We start from the raw sequence: 26,403 nt of genomic DNA, 5'->3' as shown, positions 1-26,403 counted from the left end.
CCCGCGGCCGGCGCTCGACGCGCGCTGCCTGGCGCCGCCCGGGCCGCCGCCGCCATGGCCACGGAGGACGAGATCATCCGCATCGCCAAGAAGATGGACAAGATGGTGCAGAAGAAGAACGCGGTGAGCGCCGGGACGGGACGGGGCTGGAGGCGGATCGGCGGCGCTGCCGCGGGCCCCGGCGCGGCCCCGGCCGGCCCCGCGCTCCCTCCTTGTCGCGGGCGCGAGGCCTGTCCCTTCCCGCCGCCGAGTTTCCCCGCGCTGCCCGGCGGCCTCGGCGCTTCCCTCGCCGCCCCGCGGGGCTGCGGCGCCTCCCCCCGGCCCCGCCAGAGGAGAGGGGACGGCAGCCGCTTCTGCTCCCCGGCGGGGCGGCCCCGCCACCCTCGCCGTAGCGCCTTCGGCCGGGAGGAGGTTCCCGCCCGGGCACCGGCCCTGGCTGGGAGCGGCTGCGCCCTCCGCTTCCTGCTCGCTGAAACCGCGGTGTTGGCCTTGCGCGGGGGAAAGAAAACCTGTCACCCCCAGGAGAACGCCTGCGGAGATGGCCCTCTGTACATGGGGTGTTGTCGCTTATAGGTGTGAAAGCTGGAGTTTTAGGTGGGATGTAAAAACTAAGATATGACTGAAGAGCCCAAACCCAGCTTCGGCAGGGCCAGAATTGAGTGGGTAAACTTCACAGATGAGGAATGTGAGCCTTTTTCCTTTCTTCTTTTTTTTTTTTTCTTTCTCTTTAACCTGCAACACTTCTAATTGCGTTCATTAATCTGAGGAATAACTCATGCCTTAGAACAGGGGAAGAATATAGTTTGGTAGGATTCAGTTGGCTTAGCTCAAGTGGTATTGTCATGTATGCCCTTCATACAGAGCTGAGGTAACATATGGTTTTTTTTAACATATGGTACCTGCAAACATATCAAAGTAAGTAAAATCAGAGTGTAGAGCAACAGCCAGATAACTGATCCTGGTTATACATAAAATAGCATGCAAGTAAATTGTCAGCTCTGTTTACTGTTTCTTTATCAGGTGGGCACATTGTTATTCTCTGTAAATTTGTGCTTGTATATGTGATTGTTGTTCCTACTGCAAGGAACAACAGTAGGAACTGTTTGTTCCTACTGTTATTGGAACAACAGTAGGAATTACTGTTGTAATTCCTACTATGAGGAATTATATACATATATAATGTATATTATGCATTATATATATACATATATATACATATATATACATATATATGTATGTATTATATACATAAAGTTAAGGGTTTTTTTCCTATGTGTTATGATAATGCATTAAAAGCTTATTAACAGTAATAGTTCAGAACTCAACACTGTGCAATTCCACTGTATAGAAGTAGTTTTGTTATTGCTTAATACTAGAGAGTATAAAGAGCATTATTAATAATATTTGCATATTTTTAGAAATACTGACTGTATTAAACCAAGGAGATTTGTTTAGTTCAGAATACAAACAAATTCATTGTAAACACATACATGCCATGCTTCAATCCGTGAAGTTCCTCAATATGGCTTGGTTTAGCTCTGATATATTTGGACTCTTAAATGATACATTGTGGCAGCAAGACCCTTGTCTAGAGGAAAGAATATTTTATGACTAGCATTTATTAATTCCATTATTTTCCCTCTTTGTTTTTATTTCTATTCTCTATGCATTTAAGCACAAAAGCATTTACTGTCTCACTTTCTCTAAAACTGAAGTCATGGCTCTTTCCAACAAGGTATTGAAAGGGTGGAAACTTGCTGACTGAAACGCTTAAATATCACAGTCATGAGACTGATAAAGGGCAGCCAGCTCAATTTTATTTGTAAAACTTCTGATAACAGAAAGAAAATTACAGCTCTCAGGTGGCATGAGAACGATCCTGGGGAGTAGCCATACCAGGGATGCTGCAGGTGACAACAGGGTATTTCTCTGTATTTTGAGAGGCGTAGGAATTTGCATAAAATTCCTAACAGCAGCTGGGAACATGTATTCAGACTTGTGTAACCTAATTAACTTTCAGAGCTCTGGGGAGCGCTGCGGTGACTTCCTTGGGGTCAGCGTAGGTGTGACGTGGCTGAACACAGCGGGCACAGCTGGGCCAGGCTGTGCCTGCCTGGAGCCAGAGCTGGACCTTCATGTTCACCTCTGTCCCAGCAGTGAGAGCGAGGAGTGAGAGCGTGGGAGCACCAGAGGTGCTGGGCTTTTCTACTGTGTTGAAACAGAGCTCCTTCAGTCAGGCTCCTTGCTGCACACAAGTCGCTCCTTTGTTAGCTGCCACTGTGGCCAAGAGTGGAGATCTGACAGTTTGTCCAAAGCACATGTGTGTAGCGTGATAAAAACCCTTAGTGGCATCAAAGGAGAGGATGTACGTTAGTATTCAAACCAGGAGGTGTCTCTGTGTTTTTCTAAGTCTTTGTCATTTATAAGGTATTTCTTTATTGCACAAAGTGATTTCCTACCTAATTCTCCCCTGCAGTTAAAATGCTAACTTTAGCAAAATTAAGGTAGTCTCTATGAAAAGGTACTTTATTGTCTCACAAAGATGAAGAGGAATTGATAAATGCATTCTTACACAAGTACCCACTGAGTAATGATGCTCTTGACAACCTCTTGTGTTCCTTTCTCCATTTTTACTCTTCTAGAACAGGTTTTGGTCTGTGTCTTTGAAAGAGAATGATTTGATGAGATGCATTAATAATAAAAGAAAGAAAAAAAGCTTTGATACTTGCTCTCTCTGAAGCTGTCAAGAGTCAGATGACAAGAAATGTTTGATCTCTCATACAAAAGGCGACTGGGTTGTGGCAAAGCACTCTGTGGCATGTCTTTTGATGAGTAAAAAGGGCAGGCCATGCAGACACTCTTTCTGAGTCAGACTCTTGGTGATTTGCCTTGACTAAGGATTTAATTGTAGCTGTGCAGATTTCATAACTATTTTAGTGAAATGATACATGCAGTTCTTTTGTTTTGAAGGAGGAAATAATCTGATTTAGTATTTAATGCACTGTGCGATACGCATTTCTGCTGTTGCTTCGAATTGAAATAGATACTACTCCTCCTTCAGAACTGTGATTGGATTAAAACCTGTAGTGCCTTCCTTTGAGCTTCTGTTGTAAGTACACCTTTCTTTCATTAAGCTGCTGTAATGAGTAGGTATGAAAACTAAGGCTGCACCCATGGATTAAAAAAAAACAAGAATGCTTGAGTAAATTTAGAGAAGAAAATAAAATTGTGTGTGTTATTAAATGTGTACTCCTTTAAGTAGAAGGGAATTATAACTGGATAGCTCTGCTGTCTTCAAAAATGTACTTCATTTTCTATTGCCTCAAGCTCAGCTTTAAAATATGGCTATAGAATACCATTCTGTGCTGTTGTGATCTGACCAACTGAAAGAAGCTGGGAGGAATAATCTGCTGGGTCTGTATGAAGCTGACTTCTGTTAATTTAAGTGACAAGGTAAATTGAAAGCCAGCCAGCCTGGGAGAATGGGACATTGCCTTTCCTTTTCTATAAAATTATAGAAATACCTTTAAATGAGAGTTTATAACAGTGGTCTTAATGGTTGGGAGTTTTTTTGAACACAGAAGTCTTACATTAGGAGAAAAGTAATTGCAAGTTATACTGTGCAGCTTCCACACTAGTTTTGAGATACAGAGAGCATTTGACTTTATGCTAAGAAAAGTGATTATGAAAATGTTTAGTTGGTATGAGTTTAAAACCAATATAAATTTAATTTTAAAGCATGTAATTTTTGGTGCACAGTATAATTGATTAGAGAAGTGAAGGCTTAGAAAGGATTAGTGCATTATCAATTTTTGGTAATTTGGTACAGAAACCAACATAAAATGTAGATATCATCTATTAACCTGTTGTTTTTTGGTTGGGTTTGGCTTTTTGGTTTTGATATTTGTTTATGGGGGTTTTGGTTGTCTTTTTTTTTGTTGTTTGTTCTTGTTTGTGGGATTTTTTTGTGTTTTTTTTGTTTTTTTTTTTTTTTTTTTTTTTTTTTTTGTTTTTTTGTTTGTTTGTTTTTTTTTTTTTTTCTTTTTAATTGTTGCATGGTTTGTTAACCTGCTATGTATCAAGTTGCTAGTATTGGAAAACATTTACTCTGGGAATAATAAATTTGTTTTCATGTGTGCAGTTGGGAAGGAATATAACAGGCAAAGGAATTTTGCCTAGACTGTATTTCTAAGATGAGATGAAGAGAGTGCTACTTTGCATTGCAGTGTTACTTTCATATTGAATTTGCAGACTACAATCAGCTGTGTTAATTTTAAAATTACATGCTGTGTACGGTGTGCTAATAACTTAATTGGTTTGGAGGTAAGTCTTACTGGATTATATTTTTTTAAATGGCACATTGACTTCTGTCATTAGTTTTGTTTTGGCTAAGAAAATTTTCTTGAATTTGATTTTGTTTTGTAGCAGTGAAGATAATTAACTTGCTTTATTTGGATCTGTGTTTGCACAGAAGAAACCATGCTTATGGCTGTTGAGCAAAAGATATGGTTTAGTATGCCAACTCAATTTAGCACCTGAAAATATTGTGACATTTCTCAGTCTTGCATCATTGCTGCTAAAATTCTGGAGAAGTTAAGACTGGAGAAGTTTTGTATAACATGAATAAAAGATAAATGGAACTTTTGCTCTCATGGCAAAATAGTGAAACTTTAGCTTTATATGTTAATTGAATTTGTGTAAGGTGGGATTTAGTGAGATGTTTGGGTTTGGAGGTCAGAAGTGTTTGAAAAACAAAGGTTGTAGCCAACACTTGAAGGTGTCCAAAGCTGAGGGTTTTTAGATGTGACACCAAAGTTCCACTTCCATCTTTCTCAACCTCCTGGTAGTTATTTTATCTTTAGTGGTTAAAGTGTAAGACTGCAGATGGAGCAGAATATTTTAAGTTTCCTTGCAACAGGCATTATAATAGAAGTTGTTTAGGGAGAATTTGAAAAGTAAGCAAAATGCAAAATAAAATAGGATAAGTTGAGAGGTAAGGAAAGTGAATCAAATTCCACAGATTTGCAAATGCAAATTTCGTGGGATTTATTTCTGAACCTTATGAATTTAAAAAAAAAAAAAAAAAAGAAAAGGTTATTAACTGAGCTTGTGAGTGAACTGAATGGCCTCTTGGATGCACAGGCAGTTGTTGCCTCCCTTCTGTTCATAGCTTCCAGGTTCAGCACCACGTGCACTTGAATAACAGCCAAATCATCTAAGCCTTTGGGAGGTTTGTGTAGGCTGACAGCCCATGTGCACAGTCACAAGTGGATGCTGCAGAGCTTTGCTGAAGTAGAGTTGGTAAATCATCAAGGTTGGAGAGGTTAAAGAGAATTACAGCGCTCATATTTATGCAAACTTTTTTAAAGTAAGGCCGACATGGCTAAGAAATGAATTGTTAAAGTAGCTGGGTATAGACTTCGTTAACATCTAATAGTGCAATCTCTGAACTTGAATCATCTATCTAGAAGGCTGCTTACACAGAATTAGTTAGTACCTTTCCTAACAGTCTTAGCAGGGGAAGAAGAAAAACCCTCGACGTGTGGCTTTACCACATCACAAACACAGTTAAGAATGATGTCTGTGTGTGTTTTATATATATGTGTGCATTATTGATGGACTGTGCAGAGCTTCTCAACTCCACGTTCTTGTGCTAAAACTGATGTGGTTGTTCTGAACTGAAAATTGCTGCTGTTGTCTGGATTGTTTCTAATGCTGTTAAGCGAAGCACCCTTGAAGATATGTGCTGGTTAAGTACTAATTGACAGAATGCTTTGACTGTCATTTGAGTTACATGGGGTAAAACTCCCCTAGTCTTTGAGTGAATACTTTGATTTCCAAGTTAAGGCCTGTTAATGCTTAGAGTTTCTGAAGTGGAACATTCCTTGTTCTAGTTCTGTGGATAAATTGAGACCTGGTGGTTTGAACCCAGTATGTGTCCCTGAAGACAGATAGGATTATATTGTTGATATTTTATTTGAAGTTCCTGATTGCTACTAACTTGACTTTTTTATTTTCTTTCTTTTTTTTTAGGCTGGAGCTCTTGATTTGTTGAAGGAGCTTAAGAATATTCCTATGACCCTTGAGTTACTACAGGTATGATTTTCTTATTGTTGTTGCGTTGCAAATGTTAACTCCCTAATGAAGAAGATGGAGCCAGCAGATTTGGTAGAAGGTTACACTATTTAAATAAATTCCTAAATCCAAAGTCCTTGGAAGCATCGGTTTTGTTTACATGGTAGTCTAGTGTCACTTCACCTGATGCAGCACACTTATCTTGAGTATTTTCTTCCAGTAGCAAACTCTTAAAGCTTGTCTTTCTGATTGAGAGTCGTGAATTTTGTCATGGACAAGAAAGAAGAGCTGCTTACAAATTTACCGGACATAGAATCTCACATTTTTACTCTAAGACAAATGTGGTGTGTTTCCTTCCTCTTGAAGGAGAATGCACCTGATTACAGCTGATACCATCTTTTCTTATATAGTTAGTTTTGGTTTTGTCTTGTAAGTGAGGAGAAACATAGTTGATACCTTTTAGGCAAGTTGTATTTGACAAACACTCCACATCCCCCCTCCTTCATTCTGAGTTATGTATTTCTTAAGGTAATTATTCTCCTCTTTTACTCTTCTGGGCTGGAATGATGGATCTCTCCCAGCTGCATGGATACTCTCACTAATGTTACTTAGATTTACATATTTAACAGTATTTCATGTATTATTTCAAATTCTTTCAAAAAACAAACTTTCCTTACATGTCATGTTTCAGCTCCTGTCATGTAATTCATCAGTGAGCAATTTTTATTCCAAACTAGCCAGATATTCCCTGTCTGTGAAAATTTTCAAATGTCAGAGTTAAATCTGAGACCTGATTTCCTGCAGTAGCCAAATAAATTGGAGGAGACTGAAAAGTAACTTTTTTCTAAGGGGCAATGAATAGTCAGAGATAAAGAATTAGCATAAAGTTCAAATTTTAAAGAAACAGTAACATTTTTGATTCATACATCCTATATGCTTGCAGAATGTACTTAGTAAGTTATTACTAATACTGTTTCTGACAGAAAATAGGATTTTTAAGGTGTCACTTTTATGCATAAATGTTGGTACAACTGTGATACTTTGTCCCTTAGGTTCAGCCTTCTTCTTTAAAAAGAAAACAAACTCAAAACCCCCCAGAAAAAATACCCCACACAAAACAAGAACAAAATCCAGAAAACCCCACTGGTTAACCTGATTCTTTGGAGTTTCTTTGTGCAGGTCTTAATGCAAATTATATTTTGCTTTAAGTATAATAATGTTATTTTGACTTTGGAATTAAAAATCTCTCTGCAAGTGCTCTGGAATTTCAGGTACTTTGGGATACTCTTGCAAAGTGCATTGTATGTACCTTAGTTAGAAAGCTTTTCATAAATATCCATTGCTGTATTCAAAACAGTTCCACTGCATAAGATTGCATTTAGCAACATATTGGGACTCAAATTGGTTTTTTTTTTATTCTTAGGAGTTTGATAATATATTAAGTCTGCCATAAACTTTCTTTGTTGGCCTCCCAAATTTGCTTAAGCAATGGTGGACTCGGAGTGAGAGCTGAAATGCGAAGTAATCATACTCGCTGCTCTGGTGGTGGATCATTAGCGTGCCAGTGTCAAGAAGGGTGATGATCATGAGATAGTGGAGCTACTATCTTCCTCTGTGTAAATCAAGACTTCTGATAAATATGTTTGAATTGATAAAATGTGGAACAAAAGTGAAAAGCATACTTCCATACCCATTTTTACAAAGTTTTGAAAGCTGGCTACATTGAGAAAAGCTCTACTAGCTCTGTTATTCCTGTGTAATAAGAGAAGTTATGATTTTTCATGTAATACCACTGCTACTTCAGCCTGAAATTATGAGGTCCTCTGACTAGTTTCTCAGGTATGTGCAACAGGAAGGTGCATATTAGTAGTCTGGACTTGTGCTGGTGTATTGTCTCTTTCTTGCCACATTTATTTTCACAGAAAACTGAAGTGATTGCAGGCAATAATACCACTGTGTTACATCTGATGAGTTTTATGTAAGCAAGCTGATCCTTGCTCAGCTAGGCAGGGAGCCAGTAGGCTTCCTCACACAGTTTATCCAGTGGTCTGACTTGCAAATCTGTTTAGCAGCTTCACAGCATTAAAGGCATCATGTCCCTGGTGCAAATTGTGGTTAGTGCACAGCTAAACAGTGAGCGACACAGTCAGGCTTTATTTGCACAAACAGGTTTTACAGGAAATTACACACACATGTGCAGAACTAGGCTGTGATGTGCAGCCCTTGTTAATGGCTTCAGGCCAGTTCACTGGCAAGACTAGAAACCCAGGGGTGGTTATTCTTCAGTGGTTGGTTTGGCTCTGCTTTGTCTTGGTGCTCACCACTTCTCTATCCTCATACACTTATAATTTAAAGTTGGAAGCACGGTCTGCTTGCTTCGGTGGTTGCTCTTCCTCCACAGCTCTGTTCCTTACATTTTTGCATTTGTTCTGGTTTAGAGAATACCTGCTGCCACCATGTGCTCTGCTTTGTGTTGTCATAGGTTACTTATGCTCAGTGCTGCTCGCACCTACTGAGGGCTGCTGGCCAAAGCTTCAGTGCTTCAGGGTGAAAAAAGCTGTTTTATGCTGTCTTTGTCTGTCTTTACTCTGAAAGCAGATGTAAAGTGCTCTAGAATTTAAAGTGGGGAAGAATGAAAATACTGGAGTTTATCACTTAACGATGGCAATCACAAGAATAGCTTTACAGACAGGCCAACTAAGGAAATTTCAAATATTGTCAGCTGGTTTGTCATTAAAATATAGTAATTTTGAGAATAGAACACTGATCTTTTGTGACTATCTGTGCCAGTTAGAAGACAGATAAATTAGTAGATCATTACCTCCTCTCTTCAGGTAGACCTGATCCAGTGCTCTATAAAAGCAAATAGATGAGTTGTTTTTATGTACTGCTTTAAGAAAGCTGACAGTTCAGAAAGTTCCCATAAACTGTCTCTCTTGTGTGATCAGAAGAAGAAATTTTTCTGTTTAGTTTTGAGTTTTACTTGAGTTTTTGGATTTTACTTAGTTAACTAAGTCTGTAAGTTTGTGTGTTTTCCCTTTGCTGATAAGAATAGGCTGCTGTTGTGCCCAGCTACTAATGGAGGGTTGAAATTTTTGGTAGATACATTCTTCTCATCCAGATGTGGTATTTTATGGATTTTCAAGGACATGTTATTTTTTACTGTCTGAACATAATGTTGAGGTTTAAGTGTTCGAAATACCAAGTGAAATGGCCAGTACCATTAATGTGAGTGAGCAGAGTCCATCTTGGAACATTTTAGCTACAGGTGAGTAACCATCTGTTTCCTTTAAATACATGTTTAGAGCTGATGCTCAGGCCTGAGGTTATTTAATGTGTTTCCTTGGCTGAAATAGCTATGGATTATTTCAGTATGTTTCCAGTCATTTAGCACATCCGTGGTGCCTCAGAAAGTGTTGTTTGGATTGTAAGAAGTAATTTAGGATAATACAGGAACAAATCATTTCCATTTTTAGCAAGCCACAAAAATTTACATTTTCATTTTAAGAAGAAGGAAATTTATGATGATCTATTGCAAAAGTAAGTAGAGTAATTTATATTTAGAAAGTCCTGTAAATGGTAATGCAACAAAACTGAGCATCTTGACAACAAATAAAAAAAATTAGTCATCAGTCAGAATACAAAAGGATAATAAAATCCTTATTTATATTGTTAAATGCTTTTCTCCTCTTGTGAAGCTAAAAGGGTGGAAATTTTCTCCTTGTTACATGTACGCATTAGCCATAAATCTTCTAAAATGTTACTGTTGAGCTATATTTATGTCCTCATCTTCTGAGTCTTGAAAGGCATGAATTGTAATTTACTCTCATATTCACTCTGTAGGTGGCAGTAGTGACAAAGGCTTGAAGCTTGTCACTGTCTCGGCCTTTTCAGAAAGATAGGGTAGCTCATTCTTTAAAATCTTAAACACAGAGAGTTCTGCTTCTATCTGAAGTCAGAACTCTCTGTGCTAACGATTCTAAAGAATCTCAGTATCAGCAAAATTTTTAAGTACCTAAAACATGCTTGCTCCCAGCTGGGTATTGCAGCCACTAAATGGGAATTCTAAGAGTATGGTGTCAGTGAAGAAGTTAGCAAGCTTCTTATAGTGCTGAAATATAAATACAGTCCTTAACCCTTGTGCCCACCACCACTGCCCACCCCTCCCCAAACTTTTGTGGTGAAGACAGATGGTAACACTGTTGTATTTCGTTATAAAATGTCCATGTTGTTAAAGTAATTTTTATAAAGGCTTGCAATATTTTGTCTTGATAATCACAAGAAAAAAGGAAACAAACCCACCACAAAAGAAAAAGAAAAAAGATACTGTAAAAATTAATGTCAAAGTACAAATTTGTATATGTTTACTTGTTAAGTTGCCTTAATGTCACTTGTGATAATGTACATTTCTATTTCCTTTGCAGTCTACCAGAATTGGAATGTCAGTGAATGCAATACGCAAGCAAAGCACAGATGAAGAGGTTACATCTTTAGCAAAATCTCTTATCAAGTCTTGGAAAAAGCTGTTAGGTATGGCAACAGAAATGTCCTTGCTCTTGCATGTTTTAACTCTGTCTAGCCTTGGTGCTCATCATCAACACTGCCTTGCTTTAGACATATTTGTGCTTTTGTGTGAATATTGAAACTTCCTGCACTGGTGTAATTGGTTTTTTAGTCTGCCTCTCACCAGGCCATTACTGTGAGAGTGTGTGCAGAGAAACAGTTAATGTAATTTATTGGGGCTGGCAGGCAGCAGGAAATCAGGTTCTCTGACGTCATTCATTTCTGAAGTCTCATTGCCTGCAGTTGAGCTGGGGTGACTGTACTGCAGCACTAAGCACTAACAAACTTCTTGACTATTTTCTTTGTCAAATATAACAAGTACTGTGAAGAACTGGTGCAAAATCTCATGTGAGAGTGTGGAGGCTTTGATGTTTGGTTATGAAGTGATTTCTGAAGAGAAAAAAACAGTAAAAATTATGTTAAAATCTGTTAGAACTTACAGGTAGTGAGGAACAGCTGCATTTTCTAAAACCTTCATAATTTTAAACAGCTTACTAATTAGCAACTTAATACTTTTTGTTTAATTTCCCTTAAAGCAATTAATAAGCTTAAAACCTTTCTGTTAGGGTTTTATTCAAAGGTATTTGGTAGTACTTAATATATCTGAAAACACTTATATCTCAAAATATGTCTGGGTATTTTTGTTCATACACTGTGGTGCACTCTGTTTTGTTTCTTTGTATGTAAGTTTAGGTAAATTAAGATTTTTGCAGCTTAAAATTTTAAAATAGAAAACAGTTTACATAATGATTTAAATATTTACCATTCTGTCTGGAAAAATATGCCAAATACCAGGAGAGTGTGAGTCCCATACCATTGGAACTCAGCCTCATTTTTATCGATTGTGAAGTGTTTTATCAGATACTTTATTACTGTCTTGTAAATGATGTAGAAAATACTCTGTAGAAATGGACAATTTGTCAGAACCTTAAACTTTGATGCTCTAGTAAGAAACAACAGCCTCTACAGCAAACTTTTTTAAGCTACCTTAAAGACTTTTAATCTACTTACTAATAATGTTAGTTTTAGTAGTAAAAATTGGATAATACTAGACATGCTGATAAAACACCTTAAAATTCATAATGATCTTAATAATAAAATTAAATGCATATACAGGATCTTAGTGTAGGATCTGGTCAGAGTTAACTGGTAAATAGTGATAGTAATATACTTTTTAATTTTAAACTTAAAAGTAGAAGTCCAACTTTAATATATCAGTATATAAAAGTGGTAAGGTATATAAGTGGAGTAATTGACTTGCATATTAGCATCAGTTGCTCTAAAGACTTCTAAAAGTAGCTGCTGGATTGAGTGATTTAGCTCTCAAGTTATTAAAAGTTATTAGTCTAAGTTTTAAAAACAAAACCCTATCAATATTTGGTGACAGTTAATTTTTCTTCTTGGAAGTTTAAATTTTTAATACTGCCACTTAGCTTAGACAACACAGTAGAGGAGATACTCTCATTTCCAAAAGAATTCTCACCTGGAGTGTGCTCAGATGCTGCTGTCCTTAGGAAGTGGGAGATCTGCCTGATTATTGCTGTCCTTTGACTAAAGGATTTGCCATTTTTTTGTTGAGACACTAAAAATAATTGTTTCATTTTTTTCAACGCTTGAGTTCCTTAAATCAGTCAAAATTGTCTTAATACATTGTTATTTAAAGTTTACTGGTGTTTAAGTGTTCAAACATTGTGAAACATGGGGAGTGTCACTCCTGCCTGGAGGGTTTCCATGCTGTAGTAGTCTGGGTAAGAATGTGGTGCCTGAAGGTCACGGCAGGTCAATCTGGGTGTGGGCTGCTATGTAAAGGAGCGGTCCTGACTTCCTTTCTGCACAGGTGCCTCTTTGCTCCCTCCTGTGTTACAACTAATGCTGGAGTGGCTATCCAGAAGACCAGAGCTGGAAACCAACCAGTTGGAAACGAATTGTTTTGTTAATTTCTTCTGGCTTGAAATCTCAACTATCACTTTTTGGTACAGCCTGTTTGCAGTTGCTGTTTCCTGCACAGGGATTGCAGCAGTAACAAACAGCTGTGACCTTCCCCTTTTATAGCTTGCTAGATTCAGATTGTTTTAACACAGTTGGGAGACTCTAACTGAGGCATTTTGCATGAGGTGAAGTCAAACATGTGAGGAGCTGGAAAGTAAATAAGAAATATTTGGCATTTATCAGAACTGAATACTTATTGAGGCAGTGAGTATATGACCTTCGTTCATGTGCTAATTTTTGTTACAGAACAGATATTATTGTGTGTACATTATTGTGCCAGCTCTAATATAATTGTGGTAATGGTCTTACTACATAAAATCAAATTAATCCTGAAAATACAGCACTGCTTACATTCAAAATGTAGGTAGTTAAATTTTCCTTGGTTGTAATGTAGATCTTATAATAAAGCATAGTAAGGCAAATGTTTTGGCTCTTATCACTGCTCAATAACTCATTAGAACATAAAGTTTCATGTGAAAAGTTTCTGTGAAAGATAGGGTATAAGTATGGGTGGGAATCTTACAAAGTACTCTTATTCTGTTTTGTCATTAGTTTTGACTTTCTTGGAAGAATACGAAATACCGTATGTTGAGCTGCTTGAGAAATCAGTTTCGATTATGCTGTTTATAGTGCATGTAAAATGGTATGGAGCAAAGATGGCAGCAGAAGCGGACAGCTGTTAATCGTACCAAGCATTGTACTCAGAGCTCTGAAGTCTTTGTGAGTTATTTTTATAAATGACATTTTGAATTTAGGCAAGAATTGTTCACTGTTCAGGCTGCATGTAATGTTTCAGTTCGATGCTATCAGAATTTAAGTTTTAGGAATGCACGGGAAACATGAGAACAAATCAAAGTTTTGAGTTGTGAATCACCAGATCTTTGTGGCTTGACTTGAGCCTTCCCAGGTTACCAAACGTTTTTTGGAGGGGTCAGAAGCTGTGCAGCAGAGGGCTTGTGACCATCTGAAGTGACTCACTGGGTGAGCCACAGTGCAAGGTCCCTCTCAGATACTTTCTGAAAGTTAAACTACACAGCAGAGATGGTCAGAATTTGCATAAGGAGCTAAATTCAGCTCTCAGAATAAAATGCTGCTCAGTTATAACATGGAATTTACCAATAATGATTGTTTTGCCAAGCTGAATATAGAGAGTATGCTGTGCAGATAATGCATTTATGCACACTCATTTAGGTTGTCAGAAGTGTTTCTTATGTCAGAAAAGCAACAAAAATTCCTTAAGAAATATAACCCTCATAATAAATAATTACTTGCTGAACTGAAGAGTATACAGTGAAAAAGAATGTCCAGACCTGTAGGTAAACTTTCCTCCAGTAACTTTATATACTGAACTCAAAATGCAGAAGCATGGCACAATGTTCTTAATGTTAAGCGATCAATTGTTGCCAGTATTGAAAACTAAAAGTGAGGCCACAAACATTTTGAAATGCCTATTTCAAAGAAGGGCATGCCTGAGTAATTTTATTTTAAGAGTGTTTAAGTGTTAATAACACCAGTCAGGCATCACAGAAGTCTTTATACTAAGATTACTTTGCTCACAAAATCCTTTGTTATTTCAAACCTGGATTTGATTCTCCTGGAGCCAGCAGGTGCAGTCTAGGACTATCTTACAGGTATGTTAATGCTGTCGTAAGTGAAGTTGTTCAAGGACATCTCAAAGCCTACTGGCTTTGCTGAAAAAAAAAATGTTCCTGGAAAAGCAAGTTCTTAAATTGGAGTCTAATAGCATTTACGAATATTATTTACTTTTGATAAGAAGAGTACATGTCTTTATAAGACATCAAGCAGAATCAAGTGCAAAAACAATTTCAGTAGTTTCATTTTCATATCGAGTATGAGCTGAAGAAATCACCTCTTGTGAAGTGTATATTTGGAACTGTTCATGTACTGGTAGTAGGTCTGTAATTTTTTAAGCTAATCAGTAGAGAGATAACACACAATGCTTTATAGTATTTAAGAGAAAAACACATATAGTGACTAAGTCCATGTGTTATGGTCTTTTGTCACTGATGATAAAATTTTTAGCAAACAGTTCATAATTTTGTTGTTTACTTATGGATTTTTAGATATTCCTCCTCCCAGAGCTACTACTGAAAAGAAACTTTACTGATCTTACCTTCATGCCTTACTACATCTTGTAGAGGAATTGCTGACAAGTGTAGCTGCCTTGTGCATCTCAAGATTATTTGGTCAGAGTCTGGAAAATGGAGCCTAAATAATTATTGCTTATGAACGTTGTTGTTAAATTAATAACTATGTAATTTGATACCTGTTCTCTTATCTCTTTCCTTTAACTTATTTAAACTGAATACTCTGAAAACTTTCCAAGTTCTGGTGGTGATTCCTGAGTACGTAACACACGATATCTCGCTAAATTAAATATTCATGTGCTTCCAGGTAATAACTAGCCACCTTTCATTAATGTTTCTGGAAAAATTTTTATTTAATATTTTTCCTAATTTGAAGTTAGATTTATAAATGAATAACGTTACATCTTTATATTTTCTGATTTTTTCTCGTTACTAGCAAAATGTCTAGTGTTGCCTTGTAACATAGAAAAATCTAGGAGAAAGCTATTAATGGCTTCTAGCATTCAGATTAATTATGTTATCTGGCTGTATCTTATTGCATTAAAATTTTTGGTTTGATAACACAAACTACTGTTATGTCTTTTTGACCCTGGAGAGATTTTTCACTGAAGAAGCTTCAAGTGTCTTTCAAATTAATTGCAAGACCCAGGTAGAAACTGCAATGCAGTTGTTAAACTTGGAATGTCTTTTTCCAATAGCTAATAGTCTATTCTTGTTACTACCATGTTCTCTGTATTTTAAAGAAGTATTAATATAAATTAGCTTCTCTTATAAAAAAACCAAAGCTTTGAGATTTTTTTATGGCTGCCTGAAGATGCAATAGCTAAAACTGTGAAGTTACAGTTTTAGTCCTAAAATTGGTGACAGTTTCTATTTGTTTCTGAAGAAAAATTTGTTACGTTTGAATAGCTGTATGGAGTTGCAAAAAGGAGCTGCACAACTTGTAGGTTGTAATATATAAATATTTATAATGTTCTGTAGACTTCCTGAGGTGAATCACATTGGAATTTTTAAAGACATTTCACAGGAGGGCCATTTTTTTCCACCTTACTTTGTTACAATTTCTGTGGTTGTTCATAGTTCCCATTAGATGTCATTCTTCCTCTGTATTAGAGTCAGGTCATTGAATGTAAAATAAGCTAATTAGTAGGAGCTTTTAATTTGTCAAGGATAATTTTTCTTTCCCCAGAGGATAGATGAAATGCTGCATAGGAGGCTGTTAATTGTGCTCTGTTCTTTTGTCAATACAGTATTTCAATAAAACAAGATACCCTTATTACTGTGTGAGTTTAAGGATGGAAAGCATCTCTTCTAATGCTTTCCAATTTATGACCCATAAAGCGACTTAAACACTTAGGATAATATTATTTTCAGCTTTCTGAAACTAGATTAAGCAAAAACTCTTAAGTGATTAAAGAAGCTGTAGTTTTGAGGACTTACTTGCTGAAGATGTCCAGTCTCAGCTGCTCAAGTCTGACCTTGGTTTGAGACATCCTGGCATAGACTGGTCTGCAGCTGTAGAAGGAGGTGTGCTTTTATTTGTTTGCCTTGTGTATACCCTGCCCTCCATAAGGGAAATAAGCCACTGGGGTATTGGCAGGTGTTGGCAAGTGCCTGTCCTTGGTGAAATGGTGCTGGGCTAAGTAGAAGTGTTTGATCAAAGAGATCTGGGTGCCAGCTATACCACTGTGGTGTGTATGCCTGATAAGCAGGAGATATCCAGGTCAGACCTGAATCTGTGTGCCAGAAAAAAATGTGTAGGTAAATGGGCTGAAGCACACCTCCTGCTTTGCAGGATTTGAGCTGTACCCCAAGATACCTGTTTGATCTACTGGTTTGTCTTAAAGTCTCTGACAAAAATGAGCACGTACTTAAAACATTATGAAGTAAAATGAGATTGCATGCATATTTGGAACATCTTTAAAGATTATATCATGTAATCAGTTGTTGCCATAGAGAGGGTGAGTATGCATGTTAAAAATGGGAGTTGTTTTCTTTCTCTTAGTGCACTTCAGTTGTCATAGCAGAGAACTCATGTGACCCATTCAGCTTATAGTCTTGTTTGCTTTCTTAGTGAAATTATTTTTATAAACAGAAGCCGTTAAAATGGTATTTTTATTAGGAATTTTTGAATAACATCTTCAGCTTATTAAAGACAGCCTGAGTGCATTATCTGTGTATAATTATCTTTTTTTTCCTAAACTAAATTTATCAAGGATTGAATACAACATTGCAAACATGGGTGAGCTCTTGAAGGCTGGGGAAATACTCTGGAGAAGTATCTTCTTGTGCTTTTCTGGTTCCTTTACTATTTTGTGTGCATCTCTTTATAGGTGCAGCTGGAGACAGGATAGTAGATTGGTGCCTAGTCTGATCCAGTACTGCTGACTCTGCTCTCCTTTTATGATGATTTTTTAACAAAGTGGTTAAAAGTGGTGTTTGATTGGATAAATTCCTTAACTCACAGGTTAAGGAAGGAATCAAAATAATGTTCAGTTTATTGTTCCTATAAAAATAAAGTCAGTGCAGTTATTTTCTACTCTTTTAAATGAAAAAGCTCAATGTTTGAAGAGACCCCGATTTGTGAATTACATACAACCAAGTTCCTCTGAGAAGCACAGGGATGGGCTTCCACTGGAAATAAGGATACTTTTAGATGCTAAAGCAAGGATTTACATGCTTAGTTCAGGACATCTTTGTTGGCAAGACTGAGCCTTAACAGATTTCCCTCCTTTTCTTGTTCTGTTTTTAATTAATTTTAGAGTTTATAATATATGCTTATTCCAGTAATACAGTCTACAAATTTAGAAGTGTAATAGCAGCTTTATAAGGGCTTGGAAAGAAGAATTCACAAAATCTGTCAATCAGTGATGCCAATCTCACTAGGCTTTCTCTGTAGGCAGTAGAGAACCATCCTTTCTATAGAGCAAATCAAAGTAGGCACTCAATTTAGCCACTCTGAAATCCTCTTTACAATGGAAGGGTGTATGCATTCTTACTGTGCTAGAGTTAAATGTTGTGATTGCTCTTTTCCATAAAGACTTTTGTCTTTATTCTTTATAAAATTGTAGTGAAACATAGTCTGAATGGGAATGGCAGATGCAAGTATATTTAAATACTGAGGCAAATAATTTAAGAGCTATCAGAGAAAATACTGTCTGTGTGTCTGGAAAACTTCCTCAGAAAGATGAAAATGACTTTATATTTTGCCAACTATGGTGTCTTCCACACTATAATTTAAAAGAATGGCACGTATGTGGTAGGAACTTCAGTGTATAAAACATGGAAGACAAATTCCAGAGACCTGGGAAGTTACTGTCTACCTAATGCAGTAGTGTTGGAAAAAATAAATCATAAAAGTCTATGTTTCCATCATGTCTTCATTGCCAGTTTAAGCAGATGCTGGACTTGACTTGAAGGCTCTTAGGTGTTGTCATGTTTTCCATTTCCTGCATTGGGAGGGTGTTGGGAAGTGGAAGGCTGTACTGCAAGAGAAGGTCAAAGCAGAGAGTGGGAGCTGATAGCATTTCTAACTGGTTCAGGAGAAATAATGATATTTTACCACTGCTTTAAATCAGTTACTATTTCTGGATAGAAGAGAGTTTCTCATGTTTTGTATTTCCAGATGGACCTTCAACTGATAAAGATTCTGAAGAAAAGAAAAAGGAGCCTGCATCTTCCTCACAAAACAGCCCTGATGCCAGAGAAGAAAGGTGCTTAATTCTTAATGGCTGTGCAAATAGTCTCACTCAGTATAAATTAACATAAAACTACTTGGTCTGAATTTGTAATGTTAGAGACAGCTGCTGTGTTCTTTTCTGAAAGACAGAGTTGTACAAGAAACAGTGTGTTGTTGGGGAAGTAAACTGTGCTACTGTTGACATGATTAAAAGAAAATGGTCAAGATATGGCCAGACAAGTTTTGTTTATTCCATCTGTTGGGTCTGTCAGATACTCTGTCCTCTCTCGGTACTAGCACCAAGCTCTGAGAACTGTAAAACAACTCTCAGTCTCTGCTTTTTGGTAACTGCATATGCTTCTTTTGTGTGTTAGCTTTTATGTTTAATAAACATTCTGCACTTTTTTTGGTAAACACAAAGTATGTTACCAGAAAAAGAAGCCTACATTAATGTCACTGCAGGAGCTGAAGAACATTTACAAAAGGGTATTTGCAAGCCCATTTCTTCTATACGTTTTGGAGTTTAGTGATCTTTTTTCAGCAGCCATTTTAAAATTGAAGTTTAACCTCTAACTGTATGTCCAGATGGAAGCTGAAAAGTTGTTTTACAGTTTGCAAAACTACATAAATTGTGGGGGTTTTTTTGTGACCATGGCACCTCTTCAGTACAGTAAACAGATTGAATGCAAGGCATTTGCTGCAGAGTGAATGTTGGTGTGATGTATCGTCACTGTTTCTTAAAGTAAAGTTCTGTGGGAGGAAAAGAAATTTCATGTTAATGTAAAGAACTGAGAATTAAAGCTTATGTGCCACATAATGGAATGAAATACCTGCTGTGTTTCTATTGTGTGGAATACCCTAGTGAATAGTCTAAAGACACTTTAAAAATTGTATTGACTCTAGAGCTATAAATAACTTTTAAAAGGTGGCCTGTGTTCTTATTTTGGAATACCATCAAATGGATGTAGCAAAAGACCGATATTTTGCCCAGAAACAAAGTTATTTGAAGGGGGGAAAAACATTAATATTGGTTTTCATTTTGCCTTCTTTTAGCAGTTCAAGTAGCAATTCCAGCAGCAGGAAGGAGGAGGGTAGTGCTCCCTCAAATTCTTTCATCCCTTCTTTTCCCCGGGCTCCAAGCACTTCAGACTCTGTACGAGTGAAATGTAGAGAAATGCTCTCTGCAGCTCTCAGAACAGGAGGTGAGCTTTGTAGACTATATTTTCAAGTTTAACTATTTCCTCCTTCTCTATTTCTGTCTTTCCCACTCTACTTTTTCACCTATCCTGTAGGGTCAAATAAACCCTGTTTGCATCTATTTGTGTGTGTAGACCATAAATCAGTTTACCCAAGGTGCACGTAATGAGTAACCTTGATGGCATGGGAATGTTTGAAAATGCATTTTCGTTGCTGCTAATTCAGGACATTTTGTGGCTCAGTTCATCTGATACCTTGCCAACAGGGGATCTTCTTTTCAGGAATGTTATTGTCTCCTTAATGCTTCATTTAAATCTTTTTATAGAGGCTGCTATTTTTTTTTTTGTCTCAGTCTTTTTGACTTAGAGGGTGTGACTATATGCAAGACTGTCTTTCTTACACCAGAGGTCCTGGAAACCTTCAGATTTTAGTTTTTGAAGGCTGTCTTTCTATTTTGATTTATTCTTGACATTTTATTAAGATAACTTGGAATAATAGAGTCTTGCATTGCTCTTAACCTAATGCCTTTTAGGTATCTGTAAATTCCTTGACTGTTCTGGGATTTTTTCCTTTTTATCTCTCATGTACGCTTGGGTGTCTTTAAACTGGCAAATTGAATGATTTGCTGGATAAGGAGCAAACTGAAAGCTGGACTTATCAGAATTACCTGATTTTTTTTTTTCTGGTGCATCCTTCTCTTTATCAAAATTATGACCCAGCTCCTATTTCTCTGTTCTTAGCTTAGTGTAACTTGGCCCAGTGTAAGTAGACTTCTGAATCAGCTGTGTTTACTCTTATTCTTTCTTTTAATTCATATACATTCAGGTATAGACAATAAGCAAAACTGACTAAAGACCATGAATTAGTGGTCATCTGAATATATAGTTCATAGACTTCTTTTGGGACCAGACAGTCACCTAAAGCATCTTAATATTCATAATTCTATGTAGTCTTCATTTTAAATAGTTTTCCAAAAACCTTTTTTGCTGTGTTGCTTTCTACAGCAAATGTAAACTGATGATCTGTGAGTTAAAAACATAAGGTTATTTTCTTGTTTTATGGCCTTTGGTATGAGATCAAAGGACAAACAATGTTTGGATTACTCACTGAAATATACCTATGTTGAAATAAGGAGGCAAACATTATATATAATTTTTTCTTAAGCTATCTTGGAAAGGCAGATGTCTTTGTGGGGAAGCATTTTGGTCAGAAACAGTAAACAGTTATCTTGAGACATTTTAGTTCAAGTGTTTTATTGCCTTCAAGACTACTGTGGTCTATTTCTTCTAATTTACATGTTTTATGACACATCTCTGCTTTGCATTTAAAAAAAATCTAATAAGATTGCTTGTTATTTAATTACCATGTTTCTAATGAAATTTTTCTCTTCCATGCATACAAAATATTTATTTGCTTATTCTTGTATTGTATGGACTAAAACAATTGATTAAACAAGATAAAATGTTTCCCTTTTATAATAGGCTGTTCTATGCACAGGCTGTGGAGATGGGAGGGATGCCAAGCCTATTGGAATATTTTAGATTTTTCTGTGTAACAGTGTTTTTTGTTTCTATTTGTGTTTACAACTAGGTGTCAGAAGTTTTTAAATGTTTTTAACTCTTTTAAACTTCTGCTTCTTTCACTTATTTGTGTTCTTCTAAGTAATAAATTTTGAAAGGTTAAGTACGCAGTAAATTAAAATTACATATACAAAAAGAAGATACTCTGCAAGTGTTTTATAATTTGCTGAGCTACAGCGTTCTGGAATTATAGGGATCCCAGGGATAGAGAACACAGAGTGTCAGGTTGCTAATATTTTATAATTTGTTTTCCTCAGATGATTACATTGCTATTGGTGCTGATGAAGAAGAGCTGGGTTCTCAGATTGAAGAAGATATCCTTTGTTGTATATCTATGGGCTCTAGGGCAGGAGTAGTATTTTTGAAAAACACAGTAATTTTTAAATTAATTAACTTCATCTATATATTGAGTGTTTCTCAAAACAAAAATGGCAACTGTATTCAACACATCAGTACATAAATGTAGTGTTTAAAAAACCAGCCCAACCTAAATGATTTGCCTTAAAATATGCAGGAATGCATGTAGGTGAGTGTGTGTGGGTTCTTTTTGGCTCAGTATGTTTTCCTTGTAGCTGCAATATTATATCTTTTTGAAGTATTCTTACATAAAATGTTGGGCTTTTCTATGCTATTTAAATTTTTTTTCTTGTTAACAGTCTTAATAATTTTTTAGTGTCTTTATTTAATTTTCTACAAGTTTATTTCTAAATGAACCTTTCTCAAAAGGGTGGTTCTGGTACCAGTGTTTGAATCGTTCCAGAACAGAGGTCTGTGCTTCTTTTTTTAACAAAAAAAAATGTGTTCGCAAGCTATCATTGTTTGTATATTTCATTCAGAAATGAACTAATTCTCAGAATGAGATCAAGAAACTGGACGTAAAGTTATGGGTGACTTTTCACAGTTACAGTTGAGGTCCTACTACCCAAAAATTCTTATTTCACTGACCCTGTGCTAAACTATGATTAGGCTTCAGAAGGTTGTGAATTCTGCTGTGTTAAACAGGAAAGTAGCTGTTGGTTGGGGTGGGAGGAGGACTTGACGAACAGTGGAGAAGTACATTGGTTTAGATCTTGCCCCCCAGAATTAATCCTTTCTAGTACTCTGTTTTACTTGTTAATGTTTTACTCTATTTTACTTATCCATGTTTTGTTCCTTAAATCCAAAGCACCTATTTTTCAAGAATTAAAAAACACTGATATGAAATACAAAAATAGGGTACGAAGTAGGATAGCGAATCTCAAGGATGCAAAGAACCCTAACCTAAGGAAAAATGTATTATGTGGAAACATTCCTCCTGACAAGTTTGCTAAAATGACAGCAGAGGTAAGTAAAGCACAGGTTTTAAACTATTTCCCTCTTGGACTTACATCCTGGCCTGTATTTATTAGCCATAAAAGTAATTTGTGTAAGCTGGCATACTTCTGAAAGACTGGCTTTTTTGTGGCTTGCAGAATCTGAATTACAGGGCTGTGTTGGGTAGAGGGCATGAAAGTGTCTTTACAAGTGAAAATAGATGTAGAAATTTAAATGGAAAATGATATTTTATGGGAGAGAAAAATGAAAGTGTATCTTGTTAACATCTTGTTTCAGTTCTCTAGTACTGCTTCTATGTGTTAGATTCTGCCCCCTCAAATGAGATATAAAGGAGTGCCTTGGAGGCTGAGAGAAATTAGCTATGGTCAACTAATGAAAATCGTGACTAACTTTATTCCAAAAGAAAGTTGTGATGGGTTTTTTTGGTTGGTTGTTTTTTTTTTTTTTTAACTATAGCTTTACATAAAGGTTAGGACAAACAGGCTGGTGAAAGAATGTGTAAAAAAAGCAAGTTGTACCTTCAGTATGTATTTTGATTTTCTTTGTTCTACGTATTTATGTACATATGCAGCAACATATATTTCGTCCTGTCCAGTGCACATTGTTTGTTTGATTAATGTTTTGGATTAAAATGTCAAATGGCTAAAACCCCCTTAGTGTTAAGATTACTTCTGAAGTGAAAAAGCATTGATACAAGATTTTCATTCCACATCTACATGGGATAATGAAAAAAATTGTATTGAAGAAAAATGTAACAAATTGGTTTTGCTGTGCACACTTGATTACTAGACCTTGTGAAGATCTTGTGCACTAAAACTATTTTAAAGGAAAAAGAAAATGGGTGATTCTGAACTCTTTGGTTAGTGTTTAGAAACAAAGTTTATATGATTTTTGATGACATATGGTAAATTATGGCTGTACTTGTATTTATCAGTACAAATATGGAAGTCAAAAAAATGTAAATTTTTTCCTGTAATAAATGTTATGTAGGTCAATGAGACAATTATCCAAGGATCTAACTTAAGGAGAGCATCTTTTTTGTCTCTTTGGAGGACTTTTAAGTCCTCTACTTTGCCTTGCTTACATTTCTGAACTTCAGAAGTGTATTTGCATAGAAATGTTTCTAGATGTTTGACGTTGCAACTTGTACTTTTTTTTCCTATCTGTGTTAAAAAAGAGAACATGTTTAACTTCTTGTAGCTTCTGTGCTGTGAAATAGTCCAGCTTAAATCTTGTAAAATTAAAAATGTATAGAATTACATTGCCCTTCAACAGAGTTGTTGCTCATGGATTCTAAGTAAAAAATTGTATTGGCTCACACAGTGATAACTTGTTTTAAGCTAAAACTCCCTAGTAAACTCTGTCTGCTCTTTGTCCTTTGTAGGAAATGGCAAGTGATGAGCTGAAAGAAATGCGCAAAAATCTGACCAAAGAAGCTATCAGAGAGCACCAGATGGCTAAAACAGGAGGTACCCAAACTGATCTGTTTACGTGTGGCAAGTGCAAAAAGAAGAACTGTACATACACCCAGGTGCGTGGTTATTCAGACTCTTTTGTTTTCCTTTTTCAAACCTTAAAATATAAATATATATAAAATATAAAGATTGTCAGAGAAAAAAAATTTGGAATTGCAAAATGAACTTTCAACTAAATGCTGACAAATTATAAAACGTGAAGATAGCTGGATCTACTTAGTTGTGCTTGTGTAAAGCAAGTTTGTTGTATTTATTTGCCAAAAGTTTTATGTAGATCCAAGCTGAATATCTATATAGATTGAAACTTGAGTTTCTTTGCGATGCTGAATTCTTGATAATTCTTCTTACTACATCATATTCATAAGGGTTTTATGTGGAGGAGAGATACTGTTTTTTTAATGTGTGTAAGCTTATTTTTACAGAGGGACTAAAAGCAGAAAATTATATATACATATATGCACATGTATATTTTTATGTATATTTAATGTACCATTTGACTAACACTAGACCCTGATTTACAGTCATTCCTACAGCCACAGGAAGGGTGCTTTAATTTGTCTGTGTTTCAGGGAATGTCATTTCCATCATAGGATCAGCTGCATTTGTATTTTATATTGTTTATCAGATGCTTTAAATAGCAAGTTGTTTTTCAGTCATGAGACTTTTAAGCCTTTACATTGGTAAATGTATGTGAAGCTGTACTGGACATTGTACTTTCAGTGCAGAATCTGCTCCTAGAAATATGTGCACAGTTTCAATGCAGAAATTGGTATTTTAGTGCTACTAAATCTCTCAAAATCCAAGTTTATTATGGCTTTATAATGAGGCAAAAAGCCCAGTTTCAGTTGATACATAAAGTTAACTTGTATTTTTATGCAAATTTCTTTCCTTAATGTTAAACTTTGATTTAAACAGTTACATTGAACACACACTAACAAAAATTGAAGATACTAATTTTCCTTTTCTGCTCTGGCTCTTGCTTTTGCCAAAGGTTCAAACCCGCAGTGCTGATGAACCCATGACAACGTTTGTTGTCTGTAATGAATGTGGAAACAGATGGAAGGTAAGATTGTTAGACTGCTCTGCATATTTGATAGCAGGCAGCCAGCCTCTGTGGTTAATTTGGGTTTACAGTAAATGTGACAAACCACTTTCTGTTGACTTTTTGGGTTACTTCTTAACCCATTAATGATATTACATGTTGAGATTGCAAAATAGCTTTAAATCAGAAATGTATTTTTGACTGCAAGTGTGAGATCTCTCAAGAAGGCTGGTGGCAAAGGGGGAGAGAAATCAGGACTTGGTCCTTGCGACATTTAGTTACAATACTGCTTTACCATACGAAATGGTGACAAGCTGGTCACTGTGTTTTCTCTTTCTTCACCCAAAGTCTTTTAACTGGTTTTAATCTCTGCTTTGGTGAGTGTAACAAGCCTTTTTTAGACCTTTTGTTGTTATTGTTTTTTCTGTTTTTTTGCGATTCTGAAAAGAAGAAGCAATAAAAAAGAGAGATGACTGATGCTGTATTCCTGTGCCAGGATAAGTGTAGGGCAGTGATAACTTGATTGAATCTTTTTTTTAAGTTTGGGAAACAGGAATTTATAAAGCTTCTGAGAAACACTGGTAGTTCAATAAAATAGAGAAACACTGAAATGAAGGCTTGTAAAATTTACAGTTTAAGGTGTGATCACATGCCATAGGAAGCATGGTAACCTCATTCTGTTATTTTTCTATGTTAAGAATGCTGCAGCTCTGCAGGGCCATGCCACGATATACATTAAGACTGTCACATAAAAAATATTCTATGCATCTTGGTTTACGTAGCTTATTGCTGAATATTGTTCAAATATCTAAATAATATATAAAGCTTAGAAATCGTTTGATGGAATTGTTTGCAGTACCTGAAAATGTATATTTCTCCTTAAAACCTTTTGTAAGGTGGCAGTTACAGAAGTGTCTGTATACAGATGCCTGAAGGAATGGTTAAAATATAAGCAAATGCTTTAATTATTGATTTCCGTATCCTAAGTATGGTGTTGTATTTCTGTTTCTTCTTGCAGAGATTTAGAAGTAAGATGTATGAAGATCTCATAAAACATTCTTTTCTTTTGACAGTTCTGTTAGAAGAAGAAATTGTCAAGACATCTGGACCAGTATGAACGAGGATTTTGTAATTAGCTTTAAAAACTAGGCTAAGCATCTAGCTTCCTGCAAATTAGAGGGTTTTTTGGTTTTTCTTTTCTTTTTATTTCAAAGCAGCATACATGCCTCAAGTTAGCCTTTGTTTTGACACAACCATCATTTCCTTAAATGCCTTCCTATAGCTGGTAGTCAGTAGGGCCAGGTTGCTCAATTGTATGGTGAATTTTAAAATATTTTTTCATTTTTATAAGTAAGTTGACATTAAACTTTTACCAGTTAAA

The 26,403-nt window shown here is 36.3% G+C and overlaps 1 protein-coding gene across 2 annotated transcripts; it reads left to right on the top strand.

Moving 5' to 3' along the window:
• On the top strand, positions 1 to 26,403 carry TCEA1 (transcription elongation factor A1). Of its 2 annotated transcripts, none has more exons than XM_053976444.1 (10): positions 1 to 123; positions 6,034 to 6,096; positions 10,500 to 10,605; positions 18,361 to 18,448; positions 19,468 to 19,616; positions 21,449 to 21,505; positions 22,360 to 22,514; positions 23,890 to 24,036; positions 24,972 to 25,043; positions 26,096 to 26,403. In XM_053976444.1, the coding sequence occupies exons 1-10, from the start codon at positions 55 to 57 to the stop codon at positions 26,102 to 26,104; spliced, it is 915 nt and encodes a 304-aa protein (XP_053832419.1). In that variant the 5' UTR covers positions 1 to 54; the 3' UTR covers positions 26,105 to 26,403. The 2 variants fall into 2 exon arrangements, with proteins under 2 accessions (XP_053832419.1, XP_053832428.1); XM_053976453.1 differs by lacking the exon at positions 1 to 123 and adding an exon at positions 555 to 573.

The sequence above is a fragment of the Vidua macroura genome, chromosome 1, assembly GCF_024509145.1.
Source record: "Vidua macroura isolate BioBank_ID:100142 chromosome 1, ASM2450914v1, whole genome shotgun sequence".
Taxonomy (NCBI): Eukaryota; Metazoa; Chordata; class Aves; order Passeriformes; family Viduidae; genus Vidua; species Vidua macroura.
This window is presented reverse-complemented; position numbering and strand designations above follow the sequence as displayed.

What these genes read in the sequence shown, in the direction of transcription:
- TCEA1 (XM_053976444.1), top strand. Translation starts at nt 55, where the DNA reads ATGGCCACGGAGGACGAGATCATCCGCATCGCCAAGAAGATGGACAAG. An exon ending in GGGTTCTCAGATTGAAGAAG is followed by an intron (nt 21,506 to 22,359) that starts ATATCCTTTGTT and finishes AATCCAAAGCAC; the next exon opens with CTATTTTTCAAGAATTAAAA. An exon ending in TTGCTAAAATGACAGCAGAG is followed by an intron (nt 22,515 to 23,889) that starts GTAAGTAAAGCA and finishes TGTCCTTTGTAG; the next exon opens with GAAATGGCAAGTGATGAGCT.